The sequence below is a fragment of the Schistocerca serialis genome, chromosome 9 (assembly GCF_023864345.2).
Source record: "Schistocerca serialis cubense isolate TAMUIC-IGC-003099 chromosome 9, iqSchSeri2.2, whole genome shotgun sequence".
NCBI lineage: Eukaryota > Metazoa > Arthropoda > Insecta > Orthoptera > Acrididae > Schistocerca > Schistocerca serialis.
Window position 1 is genome coordinate 379,164,643 of NC_064646.1, and position 16,116 is coordinate 379,180,758.

The window sequence follows — 16,116 nt, forward strand, 5'->3', positions numbered from 1 at the left end:
GTACTAGTGCCGACATTGTGCATGCTCTGTTGCCTGTGTCTATGTGCCTGTGGTTCTGTCAGTGTGATCATGTGATGTATCTGACCCCAGGAATGTGTCAATAAAGTTTCCCCTTCCTGGGACAATGAATTCATGGTGTTCTTATTTCAATTTCCAGGAGTGTATTTATGCAACTTTTGAATCCTTAAGTTTGAATCAATAATTAAATGTAAGGGGAGTGTTGTGGTCCTTGTTCTGATGTAGAATGTGTGATACATTTACAAATAGTTATGTTATTTATACTTTTGTTTTATTGTCATGTTTTCATATTGTGTACAATTGATGATACTCTACAAATTTTATTGGAAACTTACTTCTCATAACCCTTATTTCTTTTATGCATATAGTGATGTTTCTACACCAGCTTCCCTCAAGAATTATTACATGATATGTGAACCAGAAAATAAAATGGCTTCACTTCTTGGATTTTTCAAGGAAAAAGGAAGTGACAAGAAATACATGTTATTCTTGTCCACATGTGCCTGTGTCCAGTACTTTACTGTGGTCCTCAATGAGTAAGTATGGACTTTTTAATAGAAATTTAATATTAAAATTGTCTCTCTTTGATTCTACAAGTATGAAGATAAACAATAACAGACTTAAAATATGGATCTGAGCAATGAGCTTATTTTGGTGAATAGATTCAGTGAGTGCTATATTGTAAATAATAACTTGTTTCTTCTATTTAAAAAAGTAACAGTGACACTGGTGCATGTAATCCTGCAGCTGTATGGGGTTTTAATATTTACATGTTCTGTTCTTAAGGACAACCATTCAGACATTCTCTTCAGATCTGCTCTAGCTATGATGCTACATTATTATCTTCTTCGTAGAAATGAACAAAATTTACTTTTACTCCTCCGAGGAAACTTAAAAAGTTACACAGTTCATTATTCAGGGGAAAATTAATAGATTTATAGACAATGATAGCAATGCGTCACTGATGCTCATTGCTTGTTAGCTCTGATGTAAAGAAGGCTTAACTGAGAATGCAGTTCACAGTGTAATGTGTACAGTGGCACATAGTTGGATGTCAGTCTGCAAATTGTCGACATCACATTGAATTGACACTCCTTCTCTCTGTGCAGAATGCACTTCTCCCACCCATCTTCATTACTGCCCCAGACTTGAACTATGGATGAGGCTTATGTTTTTATGGAAAGCTGCTCACATCAAGGGTGAGATAGTGCTTGAGCTCTAGCCACTCTTCCACACTCTGCTGAACAAGTCTCTGTTGGAGTGACTCTTTGGTCACCAAAATCAAGAGCTTAATATTAGTTGAGATTAAACCCAAGCCTTTAAATTAGTAATTACAGATGTCACCTTATCGTTATAAGGTCCTGCTTTCTCCATATCACCAAATGGTTCAAAAAGTATTAACTGATATTGTGAATAAGTATTATGTCGAAAAAAAGTGCTATACAGTGCCTTTAAGTATTCAAAATAATCCTATGGTTTGATCTTCAAGTGTTGACATTGCCAAAGCTGTAGGTGGTGCCCCTTTCCTCTCCTCAACAGTTGCCAGTTGGTTGCAGAGTCTTCTCATGAGACTCATAATGGCTGACACCTCAGCAGAGCATTTTCTGCATTCATAAACACATGGAAACCAGGGCATTTTTCAAAGCACATTCAACAGAGATTTGTAATTATAAAGCACTATGTGTGTCAAAACTATCCAACATGGTTTATGGTACTTTATCTTCATTGTCCATTAAGATCAACTGCTTAAGCTGGGATAGCTAAGTGCCTTCTTGAATGGGCTGTTAAAATTACAGTTGCTCTCCAGCGTGTCCAATTACTCCACTACCTTCCTGTGGTTTAACACTGGCCCCATTGCTTGATTTTTTGCCCTCTCACAATCTGCCCCCTTTTAATGATTTTACATTCCTCTCTCTTTTCCCCTTTCATCATATTTATTAACTGCGCTGTTCTTTCCATTTTTCACTTATCTTCCTCTTTTGGTCCATCTGTACTTCTCATTTTGTATGTTTTATGTACTCTTTACATTGCCTTCTTCTTTGTCTTTGCTTGCTCCTTCCAACTTTCACCAAACAGGCTTCCTTCCCAGAAGAAGGAGCATATAAGTTACAAAAGCTAGGATTAGTATTCTGCCTTAAATGTTTCTATCTGCAGTACTAGAAATTTTGTCTTACGTCTATCCTCATTCGGGTTTTCTGTCTGATAAAATTAGTAATTGATTGGTGAAATGGGGATTAAAAACTTTCCTCTGCATGAGTGACTTGAAATGAATTAATCCTGGACCTTACTCCTAGTTACTTGAAATTATGAAAATATATAAAAGATAACGCTATTGTTCCGTCTCTACATACAAATTTGCAAGATTTTGAATACAAGTGATCAACACAAAAGATTGTAATGTGCTGCAGTGCAGTTACGAGGATACTCACCTTGATGTGATTTGTGGTTGGTCCAATGACCATTATGAAAGTTTCTGAGACAAAAAGTAAATTGTGTGTATCTCTCTCTCTCTCTCTCTCTCTCTCTCTCTCTCTCTCTCTCTCCCCAATGCTGTGCAGGCTTTTCACTTCGTTTTGACCAAAAGAGCAGTGTTTTACATGTGTCAAGCTTTTCAGTATAACTTTTTTCTCCACAATGCCTTGCCAGTTGTATTTAATGATTGAGAGGCTGGGCTGTTGGTCATTTAAACAAAATTGTACTATTTTTTGTTCAAAAAACTATGTGTGTGTCCATTTGAACTTTTTACATAAAAAATTCTCAGTTTACTTGCTGTGTCAGATTTGGATAAAATCCCTTTTGATGAGTGTGTCATTTCAACTTTTTATTCAAGGACTCCATCACAAAAACTTTTTAGGCGTTTGAACTGTTTGTTTAGTTGCTTTCTTTAATTTTTTCTGGTTTTATGTGGGCTAAAGAAGAGGGAAACAATTTTTAAAAATTCATCGATGTTGTTCGGAGCTCAAATTTACCAAAACACATTTGACAAATTTATATCTCTGAAAAAACACTTCATATTTAAAAATTTGTTCTTCACTGGGTTTAGAAAGCAAGCAGCGCACCTTGGTTTCATATCACTAGCATAATAATTATAACTCCTTCCACCCCCCCCCCCTCCTCTTACAGTTGTGGATGTCTATTTTACAGGAATTGTTAAATTACTGCTGTCAAAACTGCCAGTCCACTTCATTTTTAAATTAAATTATCAACTCATGGTAAATGACAAAATAAACATATAGGGATATACTTAGAAGGCTCTTAGAGTATTTTGGTGATTATGGCTACATATTGTTACTCTCTTTTGTTACCCCGTTTCTTTGAATCCATCATTGTGGTGTGTGTGTGTGTGTGTGTGTGTGTGTGTGTGTGTGTGTGTGTTTGTTTTGGATACATGTGTACGTGCTTGAGAAAGACAATGTGTTTTCAAGATAAATGGAAGCAGTAAATTTACTTAATATCCATTTTTAGTCAGCTGTAACTTTCTTCATACTCCACAAGCCAAATAACAGTGTGTGATGGAGGATACTTCTGATACCACTAACTGATCTCCTTTTTTCTGTTCCACTGGTGAATGCCATGTGGGAGGAATGACTGTTGGTAAGCCTGTGTATTAGCTCTAATTTCTTGAATTTTTTCATTGTAGTCATTTCACGAAAGATACGTGGGAAGAAGTAATATGTTGTCCGACCCTTCCCAGAAAGTACTCTCGAAATTTCAATAGCAAAACTCTCTGTAATCCACAACACCACTTTTTTAGTGTCTTCCACTGGGGTTTGTTGGGCATCTCTGTAACACTCTCTTGCCAACTAAACAATCCCATGATGGATTGTGCCACTCTTCATTGGATCTTCTTTATCTCTTCTATGAGTCCTACCTGTTAAAGGTCCCAGATTGATAAACAATACTCAATAGTTCCAGAATGAGATTTTCACTGAGTGTGCACTGATATGAAACTTCCTGGCAGATTAAAACTGTGTGCCGGACCGAGACTCGAACTCGGGACCTTCACCTTGCGCGGCAAGTGCTCTAGCAACTGAGCTACCCAAGCACAACTCATGACCCGTCTTCACAGCTTCATTTCTGCCAGTACTCAATAGTTGGTCAAACAAACTCTGTGTAAGCCACTAGTTTTGTGGCTGTGGTACATCTCCTTTAGATTCTTTCTATTAGTCTGTCTGGCGTCGTCTTTTCCAACTATTTGTCTAATGTGGTCATTCCACTTAAGGTCATTCTTGATAGTTGAACAGATCCTACTTTGTCATTTATATACTTTGTAAGCAGTAACAGTCTTGGGATACTCTGAAAATTATCTTTACATCTGTCAATTTTGTTACATTATGAGTGGCACATTGAGTTCTATCTGCAAGGAAGTCCAGTATCCAGTTGCATATCTGCTCTGATTCTCAGTAAACTTGTACTTTTTTCACTAGATGGCAGTGCGGAACGATGTCAGGTGTCCTTTTGAAGTCAAGGAAAGCAGTATCAGCCTGAGCTCTCTTGTTTACTTACAGTGGACCTCATGGAGGAACAGAGTGAGCTGAGTTTCTCAGTATGCAGTATTGAGACGTGCAGAGGACAAGTAGTTCAAGCTTACCGTAACTGTTATCATGATGATTAATAACAGCGGAGGGGGGGAAGATGTTAAGAAGACTTACGAAGTGATCTCAGTGCAGTATGTTTCACACAATGCAAATACAGCAGTAGTCTTCGCAAAATGGTATACGTAGTGTCCAAGTATTGCACTAGAAACAAACAAAAGTTTATGTACTACATCCTTATAATGGTGGTCTGAGATGTTCACAGCCTGATAGTGAAAATGACTATTTATGCTTTCAAAGAAGTTTTTTTCCAGCATAATCTCCTCTAATATCAATACATCTATCCAATGGTTTTCCAGTGCCATTATAGTCACTCTGTAGTTCTACTCTGAAAGTGCTGCAAAGTAGCCATCTACAGCGACAATGGCTTCTTGATTGGATGAAAAGTGCTGACCAGCTAGGAATTTCTTCAGTTTTGAAAATAGATGGAAGTCTGAGGGACCCAAATCCAAGGAATAGTGTGGATGCTAGTCCGTCAGTTTCCCTGTTGCCAAGATACTTTTGCAGGTAGGTGCATTGTCCTGGTGGAAGGTGATTTTTATTCGTCTTTAAGCTGGGTCTGTTTTCACAGATACTTGAATCCAGTTTTGTTAGAAATTGAGGGTAGTATTCTCCAGTTATGGTTTTACCTTTCTCGAGATAGTCATTCAATACAGTTCCTTTCACATCCCAAAACATGTATGCCATGATATTCCCCACCGATTGCACTTTCCTAGGCATTTTCTGAACTGAAGAACCAGCTTCTATCCACTGTATAGACTGCTGTTTGGGTTATGATATGTAGTGATGAATCCATGTTTCATCCATTCTTGATGCAAAAAGTTACTTCTGTTTTTCTTAAAATGCACCAAGTATTTTTCGGAAAGTGTCTTGTGAATACGTTTTGTGATCCACAGTGAGCACACACAACACACATCTTGCATAAAGCTTTCTCATGTTTAATACCTGGTGCATAATGTGACCAACACATTCCTTTGATATTCCTAGCATGTAGCAGTTTTACACACCTTTGTACACTGATCTTCCTAAATCATATGATGCACTTTCTTGATGATTTTTAGTGTGCTTACACTTTTTGGACGTCCTTCATGTGGATCATCTTGGATGCTTTCATGGCCACATTTAAACCACCCATTTCTTTAAGTGGAAATTGAAAGTGAAGAGCCACCATGCACATGTACAAACTGCAAACGACTTTTGGTCAGTGTTCAAACTGGAATGACTTGCAATTTTACTCAACATTCACTAACACCTGTACCGACATAAGGAGGAAAAATCACACGAGTAGTGTTGTGATCTCTGGGTGAGACCGAGGACTTTTCAGTCAGCCTTCTCATTGTCAACAGAAAGAGCAGTGAGAGTACAAATAACATCTGAAGATTGTTGCTAAGCACAGTGGTAGGTCAGACAGTCTATATAACACTAATATGGAATGGCAGCTTATACTCAAACCATCTGCTGCATCTTTGCATTTGATCAGTGTGGCTTTAACCTGAGCATTAAATGGGTGTCCATTGCAAATGATGTACTGCAGAATTTTGATTGTTGTTAATCAAATAACATCAAATAAATGTATAAATGCTGGTTTTGGCATATGATAGTTCAGTTGTCTTTTAACATTATTGTCCTGTTTGCTGAACACCGATGACAACTAATAAATTTCATGAATTCTTTTGTGACATGATTTCAGGTTACTAAAAGATTTCAAAGTGTTCAGTATACATGGGAAAATGAAGCACGCAAGAGGCAAAGTGTTTACCAATTTTCGGAACTCTGACTCAGGTGAGCCAAGATTTTACTTCATCTTTGCTTCTCATTTGTTTTACATTTAATGTATTTTCAGATACAAGTAATCAAGATTAATTATGGCAATTTGTTCTCTCATACTGAAGGAATTCTAGCATGCACAGATGTAATGGCCAGAGGTGTTGACATACCAGATGTCCACTGGGTGATTCAGTATGACCCACCATCTTCTGCTGCAGCTTTTGTTCATCGCTGTGGAAGAACTGCAAGAATTGGAAATGAGGGCTCTGCGATAGTGATGCTGCTGCCTACAGAAGATGCCTATGTGGATTTTATATTAAGAAACCAGAAGGTATTTTTAAATTTTCCTCAGATTTTACATCAGTTCACTAACTACACTGCTGGCATTCAGTTGAGTTCATTCCCTGTAGAGACTAATCTACTGTTTCTCATAAGAAAAATTTGATATTTATGTAATAATAGAACTGACAATTTTGCATTTTTGAAGTAGTTCAGTGTATCCTTATATCTAGTATACGCTCATTTGATATTAACTCTTTTATACTGATAAGCTTAAAAATGTGTGGTTGGTCTTGTATGTATTGCTTGTTTTGCAATTTTATTCTGTCTGTATAACCAGGCCAAATGAGGCTTAGAGACAGTAAATCAAAACTCTTCCTTCTCATTAACATATCGTTAATTAGTGAGGCTTGCTAATGAACTCTGTTTAAACATTTGAGATGCTAACAAGTGTATGCCTACACCCAAAAAAATTGGTGCCATAGGAAGGAAATTAATTACTCAGTTCTTGTTCATAATTTCTGCAGAATAATTGAAAATCATATAATGAGTAGAGTCATCCATAAAAGTGAACACACATGGAATACACACTATAATTTTATGCAAGGGGATACACAGAAACAAAGGTATTATTTTTTAAAAGCTATACATTTTCAAATTGTTTACAAAATAACCTTATCCCCTTCAAAATATTCTCCATTACAACTAATACATTTGCACCACCAGTGCTTCCACTGTTCGAAACATTTTTTGTAGTAATTTTTGGGAATGGCTGACGGCTCCTCCCTCATTTTTTTCTTGACCTCTTTAGTGTTGTCAAATCGGTGTCCTTTCATGCCCCTTTTCATGTGTGAAAATAAGAAAAAGTTGCATGGAGCAAAGTTAGGCAATTAAGGTGTGTGTTGCCATGAAACTATGCCATTTTTAGCCAAAAACTATGTAACAGAGATAGCTGTGTGTGCAGGTGTGTTATGGTGGAAGAGCCAGTCTCCTGTCTTTGATGAACACTATTGTGCAATCTTCTTAAAACTTTCAAATAATTGTCAATGGTCTCTGAGCACATGCTCTCAATTTTTTTCAATATTTTCATCAGTTCGGGCAGTTGATGGACATCCAGAACAAGGTTGTCATTAACCAACAAATCGCCATTTTCAAATTCAGTAAACCACTCGTACATTTTTGTGAATGCCATTAAAAGACATTATAGTCTTGTCTGTTTAAATTCCATCCCAATCTCCCTGGAAATGTACCCAACAACAAAGCATCATAATGTGTGAGTGCTACCCCATGGGAACTGAGGACAACGTATTGCTTGGATGAACCAGAACCTCAAATGCTGACTCATTTGTATATGTCTTGATGGACCATTAAGTTTCAATTTCTCTGTTCCCACTTGAGACAGCAGTAATTTCCAGCTTTGTTTTCTGTGGCACTGAGTGTGCATATCGTTTTGCCTTGTCAAGAAACATCTCTTGAGTCAGGTGGCACAGTGCTTAGCACATTGGCCTCCCATTTGGGAGGACAACAGTTGAAATTCCCATTCAGCCAGCCTGATTAAGGTTTTCTGTCATTTCCACAAATCTGTTAATGCAAATGCCAGGATGGTTCTTTCAACAGGGCATAAATGAAGGCAGTGAATACTTATTATGGTTACATCATCAGTATTGGTAGCATTGAGAAATGGCCAAATGTACTGACAGCACAAACAAAGTTCACAGTCTGCACAGTGGCTGATAAAAACGGCTGTACATAAGAAATGCCTTTGCTCTTGCTCCCATCTGCAGTTGCACCAAGTGTCACGTTATGAATAGTTTGCGCAGACTCACATCGACACATACTTACAGCTTATGAACAGAGCTGGAACTATTGAAATGTATAACCGTACTTACTACACTTACCAACTTCTATAAGTTTCTTAAAAACATCCATTTTGATGGTATGTATGTAGAGAGATTTATTTTTGCTATGAATATTTGGAAAACTGTTAAATTTGAAGATGAACAATATTAAATTTGAACTTTCCTCATGATAAACATGTTTAACATTCAGCACTCGGAACACTAACACAACAGAATCTGTGACGAAATAACTGCTATGGTGGCTTCTAGCAGCACTTTTTGGAACTCTCTTAGGCCTTGCCCCTGAGTACAAGCTGCAGGTGTATTTCTGGACCACAAAAATCAGAAAAAGGTTGCATTGAGTCCCATAATGCTTCTGGCTATTTTTGTTATTTAGTATGATCTTAGTCCTTCTCATATGGTCATATCTGATTTTATGCTTAACTGGTTGTCACTCTTTTGGAACATGAAAGCATGGTCCCTAAAGATAGTGGATACTGTAAAAAGCATTTTGTAGTTCATGGAGAGCCGGTAGATCCTTCATGCTCTAATTTCAGAGTGTCTTCATGTGATTCTAGCTTGCTTTGTGGGTGCATGGTGTTTGGATCTGTAAGACTGACCTATTCAGAAATGTTGGACGTGGTGCCCCATGAGGGGATTGGGTGGGCTACAGGGGCATTAAGGACCAGCCCTATCCAGGCCTCTGTGCTAATTTCACTGAGCTGCCACTTAACATCAGGCAGTGACTCATCATGGTGCAGCAAACCTATAAGACAATATCTGTGCTACAAACATCTGTACTCCATACTGTTGCTCATTCCTCAATTTGATTAAGTCGCTGCAAGTAGTTAAGTGACTGAAAGTAGTGAAGCCTTTTAGTATCCATGCATACATCAGTCTTTTAGAGAACTGCGGAGTTTCATGCCAGAGTTTGAGTAGATCTCCACCATGGCTTCTACTGAACTGTTTTAAACTTGATGAATTTTAGAAGACATGTTCTCCAGATTTATCTTCAAATAATCACCTTGCTCTTACACTTATGGGTGTTATATTACATCACTGCTATTCCAGAAACACCTGATGTCATTGGCATAAATATGTTGACTTATTCCATTTTGTATTCCATTGCAACATTATGCCTAGATATTTAAACGAAGTGACTGTGTCACCTACATCTACATATATGCTCCGCTAGTCACCAAGCAGTGTGTGGCGGAGGGCACAATTTGTGCCAAAGTCATATACCCGACCCCCCCCCCCCCCCCCCCCCGTTCCACTCGGGGATCGCGCAAGGGAAAAATGACTGTCTGAATGCCTCAGTACGAGCTCTAATTTCCCTTATCTTTAAATGGTGATCATTGCGTGATTTGAAAGTTGGTGGTAATAATATATGCTCTACATCCTCGGTGAAGATCGGATTTCAGAATTTAGTGAGCAGTCCCTTCTGTTTAGTGCTTTGTCTATCTGCAAGTGTGTCCCACTTCAAACTCTCTATGAGATTTGTAATGCTTTCACGATGGCGAAATGTACCACTCACGAATCTTGCTGCTCTTCTTTGGACCTTCTCAATCTCTAGAATCAGACCCAACTAGTAAGGGTCCCATATAGATGAACAGTACTCTAAGACTGGACGAACTAACATATTGTAAGCCATTTCCTTTGTTGAAGGACTGCATCGCTTCAGGATTCTGCCAATTAACCGCAATCTAGAGTTTGCCTTGCCCGTCACTTGTGTAATCAGATCATTCCATTTGAGATCATTTCAAACAGTCACACTCAGATACTTGACAGATGTTACCACTTCCAAGACTGGGCATTTATTTTGCACTCATACATTAATGGGGATTTTCGCCTTGTTATATGCAGAAGGTCGCACTTATTAATATTGAGAGATAGCTGCCAGTCATTACACCAAGCATTTGTTTTCTGCAAATCCTCATTCATATGTTCACAACTTTTGTGTGATACTACTTTCCTGTAGACTGCAACATCATCGGCAAACAGTCTGATACAGCTGTCAATACCATCAACCAGATTGTTTATTTAAATTGTAAAAAAGCAGCAGTCCTATTACGCTTCCCTGTGGCACACCTGAAGTTACATTTGTTTCTGTTGAAGTCACCCCATTCAGGATGACATACTTCTCTCTGTCTATTAGAAAACTTTCTGTCCAATCGCATATGTCATTGGATAGACCGTAAGTGCACACTTTTTGGAGAAACTGACAGTGCAGAACTGAGTCGAACGCCTTTCAGAAGTCGAGAAATATGGCATCAACCTGAGAGCCGGTATCTAGAGCCCGTTGTCTGTCATGCACAAAAAGGCCAGCTGTGTCTCACATGACTGCTGTTTCCTAAAACCTTACTGGTTTCTGCATATGAGCTTCTTAGAGTCTAGAAAGGTCATTATGTCTGAACACAAAATATGTTCCATGACTATACAACAGGTCGATGTCAGTGAAATTGGCCGGTAATTATGTGCATCTAGTCAACATATAATCTTACAGGGATACTGTCTGGGCTAGATGCCTTCCTTTCATCTAAGGATCTTTAGTGTTTTACAATCCCAGATACACTAAACACTATGTCAGCCATCCTTGCGTTTGTTTGATAATTGAAAGGGAGAATGGTGCTGCAGTCTTCTACTGTAAATGAGTTTTTGAAAGCTAGGTTTAGAATTTCAGCCTTCTGTTTATCATCATCCATTACATTACCCTTACTGTCAGCAAGAGAAGGTATTGAATTATTTGTAGCTTTCATAGATTTTACAAATGACCAACATTTTTTGGAGCTATTTTTAGAATCTGCAGATAAAATATTGCTTTCAAATTCATTAAAAGAATCTCTCATTGATCTTTTGACAGCTACTTTCATTTCGCATAATTTCTGTTTGTCAGCGGGGCAGTGACTACATTTAAAATGACTGTGCAAAATTCTCTGCTTTCTCAGCAACTTCCTAATATATTTGTTGCACCATGGTGGATCCTTTCCCTCCCCTACATTTCTGCTAGGCACATACTTCTATAGCACATGGTGGACAGTACCTTTAAATTCTGACCAAAGATGCTCAATATCTTTGTGTCTCCCAGTGAATGCTCGGAGCTGGCTATGAAGATATTCATTAATGACACTTTTATTTGCTTCCCCAAACAAGAAAACAGTTTTATTTTTATTTTATTTTTTGCTACTTCCACTGACATAGAAGCCACAATGATGATATGGATGCTAGTACCTTCTGCTAGATTAACTTCCTCAAAAAGATCAGGTTGATTTGTAACTAAGATATCTAATATGTTCCCTTCTCGAGTTGGTTTTCTAACCAATTGCTCAAGGTGCTAATGCTGTATCCGAATGTTACAGGACTGTTCTCCTTATTCACCAGCATGAACTTACAGTTTTCTACACTTAGTAAGCTGACATTCATCACACCAACTAGAGATTTTGCCCATGTCATTTTGTGTATTCCTACAGTCACTCAATAACAACACCATCCCATACACCACAGCATCATAAGCAGGCAGGGGTAAATTGCTGTTCACACTGTCCATTAGGTCAGTTATGTATATAGAGAATAAAAGCAGCCCTATCCACTTCCTTGGGGCACTCCCAGCAACACCCCTGTCTCTGATGAATAGTCGCCATCGAGTACCACGTATTGAGTTCTATTATTTAAAAAGTCTTTGAGCCACTCTTATATCTGGGAATCTAAACTGTGTGCTCAGGTATTTGTCAGCAGTCTGAAGTAGGACATCATCTCGAATGCTTACAGGGAATCGAGGAATATTGTATCTACCTGTTGCCCCCCCCCCCTCCCCCTCCCCACCATCACCACCACCACCACCACCACCACCACCACCACTGAAGGTTTGTAGGATATCATGTCAGAAAAAGGCAAGCTGAGTTTCACGTGAGCAGTGGTTTCTAAATGCATTCTGATTTGTGGACAGAAGGAATTTTTGTATTCAAACTCAGAATGTGTTCAAGAAATCTGCAGCAAACTGATGTTAAGGATATTGGTGTGTAATTATACGGGTCAGCTCTTTTACCTTTCTTATAAACAGGAGTCGCCCACATTTTTTCCATTTTCTCAGAACTTTTTGCTCGGCAAGAGATTCGTGATAAATGCAGGCTAATTAAGGGTCTGATACTGCAGATTGTTTCAATTTATTTGGGGGAGGGGACCAAACTGCAAGGTCATCGGTCCCAGATACTGCAGAGTACTGTCTGTAAAACCAAATTAAGATTCCATCAGGACCTAGCATTTTATTTGTTTTCAACTCTTTCTTTCGGTTGCTTCTTTATGCCATGGCTGCCAGTTTCTGTGTACTCATTGTGGAAGTCTGTATGACAGTCAAATGATGGTATGTTTGTACGACCCACCTGCTCGAACGATTTCTTAAACATGAAATTTAAAGCTTCAGCTTTCCTTTTGCTTTCTTCTATTGTAACCCAGACTAGTCAACAAGTGACTGGTTGGAAGCCTTCGACCCGCTTAGGATTTTGCATGTGACCAAGTTTTCTCAGGTCCTCAGCAAGATCTTTCACTAAGGTGTGATGGTGGAAGTTGTATGCCTCCCACATTGATCTTATGGACACATGCGTTTCTACTAACTTTTACCTGTCAACATTTTCGGGCTTTTTTTTTTTTTTTTTTTTTACCAAGAGTGGAACAATCTGTTTCCTTAGCATTTTCCGAATTTCGTTATTAAACCACGGAGGGTCTTTCCATTCTTAATCCTTGCACGTCTCCAGGGTTTGATTTATAATCAGTTTAAATTGCCCATAATTCCCCAGTTTCCATCATACTGGAGCTAAATAATGCCCATTCATTGTCCAAGTGGGATGTTAATAACTGCTTATCTGATTTTTCTAGCATAAACACTCTCGTGGCCTTCTTGTTGAATTTATTAATTTTAGTAAACATCATCACTGTAATGACATCATGATCACTAATCATTTTCTCTGCTGACACTGTTAATAAGGTCAGTCCTTTTTGTAGGCACAAGGTGTGAAACATTACAATTTTGTTTGGATTGTTTAACTAGTTGTTCAAGGCAGTTTTTAGAGAATGTGTTCAAAGTGCTACAGAAGATTGTCTGCCTGTGCCACTTGCAGTGAATCTATAGATTTGATAAGGTGAAGTCACTTCCAACTAATGTTGCATGAAATGGATACTTCTGTGGCACTGACCATCGGCTTTCCTTGAATGACTCTAAAACTGTCACAGTGGAAATTGGTGGCTGATAAAAACATTCACCAATTAACTTGATTTCACCTAGACCTGTTGTACGCATACAGGTAACTTCACTGTCACACTCAAAGTTGATCTCAATAGAGACAATAATTCTGTCAACTACAATGAACACTCTCGCTCGTATGGCGCGTAATCTGTCTTTCCAATATACGTTCCATGAATCACTAAATATCTCGGAGCTTCCTACTTTGCGTATCTGGCAACAAGTACAATATATTTTTCTCAAAGGGAACTTGAGACAATTGAAAGAGTTTCTTTTAAAGCCAATTATCATGCCAAATCCTGGACATGGCTGCAGACATAAGAGAAACAGCTCAAGAAGAAATGAAGAGGTTTGTAGTCTTTTCATTCCTGCTGGGCAAAAGTACAGATGCGCCTTACTGTGCAAAGCTTTTCGTAGTTGTGTGTGGTATACATATGGACATGCGTTTAACTTACTTTGCACCCAGAGAACTTTATATTTTTCAAGCTGTTTGTGAATAAGTGGGAAATATGAGTGTGTCATGGGACACTCTTCATTCTCAACTACAGACATAGCACCAGAAAAGATCAGGTGTCAGCAGGAATTTTTCTCTCATTTAAAAAGTTCAAAAGTGAAGTCTCATTGAATTCAAAAATCAAGAAGCATTGTGTGCTGAAAACAGTGTAACTTGCAGTATCACTGTGGAAACCACTGAGGGTTGAAATGAGTGTGGAAGATTTAGAAGTGAAGTATAGGGACATGTTACACAACAGCAGAATGAAAGGGAAAGCACTGCGGGGTTTGTAACGGTTATAAGACTTGGATTCCTATCAGATATAAATATACCTCTGAATTTCTACACATACCTCTACATACATACATACATACATACATACATACATGCTCCACAAGCCACTTATAGGGAATGGCAGAGGATACCATACTCTCTCCTTTTCCACTTGCAAATGGAGCTAGAGAAAAATTATTTCCTGTACACTGATGAGCCAAAATTTTATGATCACACGCTTAATAGCTTCTTTGTCCATCTTTGGAACTAAATACATCACAGGTCCTGCATATCAGGTATCTGACAGTTTGTGGGTAGGTTTGTGAAGATATGTGGCATTAGATTTCTATGTAAAGATTATGTAATTTGCATAAATAATGGGCCACTGAGTTGCGTATGTGGTGATGGCGCCTGATGGCAATCCAGACAGGTTCCATAGTACTTACATCAGGTAAATTTGGTCACCAAGACATCTACGTGAGTTCACTATAATGCTCCTCAAACCACTGTAGCATGGTTATGGCTCTGAGACATGGACAGCTATACTGCTGAAAGATATCGCTGTCGGGGAAGACATCAAGCATGAAGGGATGCTTGTGGTTCACAGCTGTCAGCATGTCTTTGATTACTATCACAGATCCCAAGAATGTGCAGTAGAATGTCTCCTGTAGTATAATACTGCTCTGTCTAGCCTGTGTCCATGGTGAGCTGCATGTTTCGACAGCAAAAAGTTCACATCAATGACGGCATTTGTGGAGATGACCATCAACCTAGTGTAGCAAAAATGTGATTCATCTGAAGAGCTGATACATCTCCATTGATCAACATTTGAATCCTGATGGCCCTGTGCCCACACAATCTTAAATGACAATGCCATAGGGATGGCCTGCTGTGGAGCTCCATGTCCAACAATGTACAATGAATGGTGTGCTCTGAAACACTTGTACGTACACTAGTATTGTGCCCTTTCAACAGAGATGCCACAGGTCAACATCTATCTTACTTTACAGAGCAGATAAACCTCCAACCCCACGTTCTGCGAAGAGTCATGGACATCCAACCATTTAGTGCTTTCTGGTAGTTTCACTGTCCATTTACCTTTTTCCATAGATGCTCATGTCAGTATCATGAGCACTAGGGCGATCCCCCACCTTGGGTCTGTTCCACTTACATACTTTTGCTACCACATCACGAGCCCACAATTCCACCAGGTGTCATCCAACATCGTAGTGGGCAGTGGCCGTAATGTTTTGGCTCATCAGTGTATGAACCTGAAGCTCCCTTATTTTGCCCCTACAGATCTAATAATAGGAGATGAATGTTAGATGCTGTGATCTGTCTAAATGTTCATTCTCTAAACTTTCTCAATAATACAAAAAAAATTATGTTTTTCCCTCCAAGGATTCTCATCTAAGATCACAGAGTATTTCCTGATCACACTCATACTGACTAAACTGATTGGCAACAAATCTGTTAGCGTACCTTCGAATTGTTGTGATGTCTTCCTGTAATCCCATCTGGTGAGGATCCCAAACACTTGAACATTACTCAAGAATGTGTCACACAAGTGTGTTGTTTGTGGACTCTTTTTATAGATGCATTATGCTTTCCCAGAAT

General features: G+C 38.7%; 1 protein-coding gene across 1 annotated transcript in view; it reads left to right on the forward strand.

The window, feature by feature from the left end:
* LOC126419205 (ATP-dependent RNA helicase DDX55) overlaps positions 1-16,116 on the forward strand; it is a 44,931-nt gene that overhangs the window by 20,942 nt on the left and 7,873 nt on the right. Inside the window, exons 5-7 of the mRNA XM_050086341.1 lie at positions 387-554; positions 6,304-6,395; positions 6,506-6,711. Of these exons, the coding sequence (XP_049942298.1) occupies positions 387-554; positions 6,304-6,395; positions 6,506-6,711 (466 nt within the window). The remainder of the gene's footprint in view (positions 1-386; positions 555-6,303; positions 6,396-6,505; positions 6,712-16,116) is intronic.